This window comes from Glycine max, chromosome 15 (assembly GCF_000004515.6).
Source record: "Glycine max cultivar Williams 82 chromosome 15, Glycine_max_v4.0, whole genome shotgun sequence".
Lineage (NCBI taxonomy): Eukaryota > Viridiplantae > Streptophyta > Magnoliopsida > Fabales > Fabaceae > Glycine > Glycine max.
Genome location: NC_038251.2, coordinates 6,444,199 through 6,448,446, shown reverse-complemented (window position 1 = coordinate 6,448,446; position 4,248 = coordinate 6,444,199). Strand labels below are relative to the sequence as shown.

The window sequence follows — 4,248 nt, the reverse complement described above, 5'->3', positions numbered from 1 at the left end:
CTCTCAGAAATTAGCGTACAATGTTGACAAATAAAGATCATCGCCTTACCTAATGAGAGAGACTCTCGCAGTGCCACGACCCCATCATGCTCGATCGCACGCGGCACACATGATCCCTTTGTTCCAATAAAACAAACACGTTACCTATAGCAAGTGGACATGCAAAAGCATAGGTGCATCTATCTATCTCGTCTACCTCATTATTTTTTCTTTGGGGAGGATATTCCTTCCCAAACTAAAGAGAAATAATAAATCGACAAGAGAATAAAGTAAAAGCAAACAAAGCAAAAGAGGAGCAAAATAGAAAAAAAGTGAATGAAAAACAATAAAATAGATGAAGAATAAGAATGATGGAAGTCCCTCTTAGAAGAGACAAGTAATAAGTGGGATTCTCTGCCCTATGAAATATGCATGCTCTTCACAAAAAAGATACTTCACATTAAACAAACACTGATCAAGTCCATTGCTTCATCTCAGGCTTCCCTACTCTTCTTATCTTCCCTTCCTACCCCACTTCTTTTTGTCAACCTTTTTCACTTTTTCTTTTCTTCCTCAACTTTTTGTATATACATCACATTGCATTGCAATCATAACCCTACATATATATTTAATTTAAAAAAACAAAAAACATGACCCAAAACTCCACTGCCAGATGGCATGCAACAAGGAATTGAATTACTCAAAAACAAATCCGTGCATGGTATATGTTTGGCTAACCGTCGCAAACAAACGGTGGAACCAAAAGGGGTTTGCAAAAACATCTCCACCGTCCCTTTTGAGTCCCCATTTGTGTTGAACCATTGGATTTGGTTCAGGAATTCGTGTACAGGAACTTAGACCGCAAGCCAAACATGCTCCCAGTCGGGCGAGTGAACTAAACTCAGTCGAGTGCATGACTCGGGTGAATATCTTTGAGAAGGCCCAACACTTGCTGCATGGTGGGCCTCTTCCCCGGCGACTCGGCTGTGCACAAATACGCGACTCGGAGGCTCTCCACCATCTCACTCTCCGAGTCGCCGCTTCCACCGCCGAGTTTGAGCCTCTCGTCCAATGCCCTCACCGCGTGACCCTCCCTCACCGCCTTCCGCACCCAAACCACCGTCTCCGCCGTGCCGGCCCTCCCCGTCAGCAGCTCCATCAGCACCACCCCGAAACAGTAAACGTCCGTCTCGGTTGAACAATTCGCCGTCGCGCTTTCTCGCCCGAACTTCCGAAACCCGAAATCCGCAATTCGCGGCTCGAAGTCGTCGCCGAGAAGCACGTTGGACGTCACGAGGTGTCCGTGCACGACGGGCCTTGACCCCGCGTGGTGCAGAAACGCTAATCCACGCGCCACACCCACCGCAATTCGGTGCCGTACTAACCACCCCATCTTTTCGGGGGGCGAGGCTCGAGAAGCGGCGCCGTTTTGAATAATGTCCCACGTGTCACCACTCCAATCCTCCACGTTAGTCTCCCCCGTTGGTAGCTCCTGCAACCACCTACCCAAATCCCCGTTCGACATAAACTCATACAACACCAGCTTCTCCTTACCTGATAATAATCATCATCATAATTCAAAATAAACAAATAAATTCGTAATTCATGTTATAAAAAATTACATAAGAAAAACATGCGAGGAGATTATTTTCAAACTTTTGTCTGGAAAGTGCATGCATGGATTTCCACACGTAATCATAGCTAGTGCAAGATTTAGGTGAAAATGGTTACACAATAGGTTAAAGGAGGGCGACGTTACAATAAATTAAAGCCCGTGAAAGGCATTAATTAGAGTAGGTTAAGTGAAAGGACACTGGTGCACAGATAAAAATCAGAATTTTGGAACCATATGAAAAACTTTTAAAAACAAATAAATGAATTTGGTAGTGTACCTGCAATACAGTAACCGGAGAGGGGCAAGAGATTGGGGTGTTTGAGTTGGGAGAGGTCAACGAAGAGAGCGACAGCGTCATCATCATGGACGTCTCTGGCGTTTTCGAGGACTTTGATTGCCACGTGGATGTCTCCGGGTAAGACAGCGCGATAAACGGGCCCACACCTGCCCTCAGCGAGAAGGGAGTCTTTGCCGAAGTGTGACGTGCCAGCGAGAAGGTCGACGAAGGTGAGGTTCATGAGTGGCTTCTCGAACACGACCACGGGTGCGGAAGATGGTTCTTTGAGGTCAGCGACCCATGATGTCCCTGACTCGGTCTCGAACGCGAACGGTCCAGATTTCTCCATCATCTTGATGCTGAGTGGGGCCGGCTTCGAGATCGCCCACTTGCTCCTCTTCGCCAATTGCCTCCTCCTTCTGCAACACCACACCAAGCACATGCACAACGAGACAACGACAAGTGCCGAGGCACAGGACGAGGCCACAATCATGGTTCTGGTTTTGTGTTTTGACTTCTGTTTTTCTTTTGACCGCTTCTTCTTCGCGTGAATGTGGTGGGGCTGTTGGTGCTGTGGGGTTGAATTTGAATCGAGTTTTGGCGTTTTGGATTCGTTGTAGTAGTTGAAGTTGTGCCCGGCGTGGATAAACGCTGATTTGCCGAACTTTTTGAACCTATCTAAGGTGGTGGAGGCTTTGAGGTTGTTGTGGGAGACGTTCAAGAATTTGATGTTGTTCAGGGGAGGGAAATCAGAGGGGAAACTACCGTTCAACGTGTTATTTGATAAATCCAAGAAGGAGAGTGTGGTGAGGGAGGAGATGGGTTTTACGTTTCCTTTGATGTTGCAGTTGGAGAGATCGAGGTGGTGTAGATTGGTGAGGTTTTGGAACCCGGAGGGCAAGGTTCCGAGGTTGTTGTGCGAAAGGTCGAGGCTTTCAAGGTTTGAGAAACCAGAGAGGTGAAGCCGGTTGGTGAACCTGTTGTGTGAGAGATTGAGATTTTGCAGTGATGAAAATGAACCGTTTTGGGAAGTGGGGTTAATGCTCCCTCCGAACCTGTTGCTGGAAAGGTTCACTACCAATAAGGTTGAGCTTCTCCAGAACCAGTTTGGGACCTGGCCTTGTAGAAAATTCCCAGACAGATCTAGAACCTTCAACTTGGATATGTTCCTCAGATACTTCCACGAGATGTTCCCACTTAGGTTCTTGGACGAAAGATTTATCCCTTTAATCTCAGCATTTGAACAGTTGGAACCTGTTTCGAACCAGGAAGAGTTGAATCCAGACACAGATTGGAAGGCCTTGGACACCATCTCCTGGTCTTCGTTTTTGCATGAAGATTCAACGAGAATAACAAGCAGCGAAAGAAGAATGAAGAATGTGCAAAAGGGCTTCATTTTCTTAGCTCCACCGCATCAACCTCGTGTCCCTATTATACCCCAATGGGGAGTACTGAGTATGAAAGAAAGAAAGCCAAGAGAGAAAAAAGGGACAGAGGGTGGGCTGTAGTTGTTGGTGAAGTGGGACAGTTCGCGGTTATAGTGGTAGTGAAGTGGGAGGAACGGCGTCATGTGTTTTTTGACGGAGGTGTTAACGGCACGTGAGCGTGGTTATGGATGGTGAAAAACAATTTAATGGAACTTGTACGATGGGTGTTGACTGTTAAAGAGGTTTTGAGATCACCGCTTGGCAGTCAATGTCACTTTTTGTTTGTTTTACATTCAAATGTTTTTTCCGTGACACTATTGCCCATGGTGAATTTGTGAATTTTACTGGGGCCAATGCTGCTGCTGCTATATGAAGACTAATGACTAATGAGTGTGTGTATGTGTTTGTATTTTGTAAGTGGGGGGTTCAGGCTGAAACAGTGAGTCTCTGATATAAAAATATAATGGTCCTGAATTCAAATAGATTTGAAGGTGACCGAAAGGGATGGGTCCCAGTTCTTTAATTTCGGATTCAGAGGGTTAGAAAGCTCAACAGAGTAGATGATGTAATGCTAAACTTGTACCCCTCGGCATGCAATAAATTTTCCAATCCTAGACCATGGTTGACAACACCTTGTTTGTGCTTCTACCAACTGGTTCAGAAAATACCATTTTCTTTTATTGTAGTTCAAAACTTATTTGTGGGCTTGCTTCTGTTTGCATAAAATACTATTCATTTTTTTTTTATTGTAGTTGTTTACTTGGCCATTGCAATGTGTTGCAAATTGACTACTCAAATTTAGTAAAAGTTGCATAGTGCAGACTTCAAGGGAGGGGCTACAATCATTTTTCGGGTTAAAAAATATGTTGTTCTGATGGCAGAGCCAGAAGAAATTTAGTTCGATCGTATTCATTCTATTTATGTTTTTGACAACCATTCCTAGTTCAGCA

General features: G+C 45.1%; 1 protein-coding gene across 1 annotated transcript; it reads right to left on the bottom strand.

Annotated features, from left to right (window-relative positions):
- Positions 1–348: 348 nt before the first annotated feature.
- LOC100778920 (calmodulin-binding receptor kinase CaMRLK) lies at positions 349–3,845 on the bottom strand. The gene is made up of 2 exons (XM_003545987.5): positions 1,872–3,845; positions 349–1,533 (listed from the first exon to the last, which is right to left on the bottom strand). Exons 1-2 carry the CDS (start codon positions 3,265–3,267, stop codon positions 881–883), a joined length of 2,049 nt encoding a protein of 682 aa, XP_003546035.1. The 5' UTR covers positions 3,268–3,845; the 3' UTR covers positions 349–880.
- Positions 3,846–4,248: the final 403 nt, after the last annotated feature.

Excerpts from the sequence above, each read along its gene's own strand:
- LOC100778920 (XM_003545987.5), bottom strand. The coding sequence starts at position 3,267 with ATGAAGCCCTTTTGCACATTCTTCATTCTTCTTTCGCTGCTTGTTATT. Across the intron at positions 1,534-1,871 it reads CTCCGGTTACTGTATTGCAG|GTAAGGAGAAGCTGGTGTTG; the intron begins GTACACTACCAA and ends GATTATTATCAG.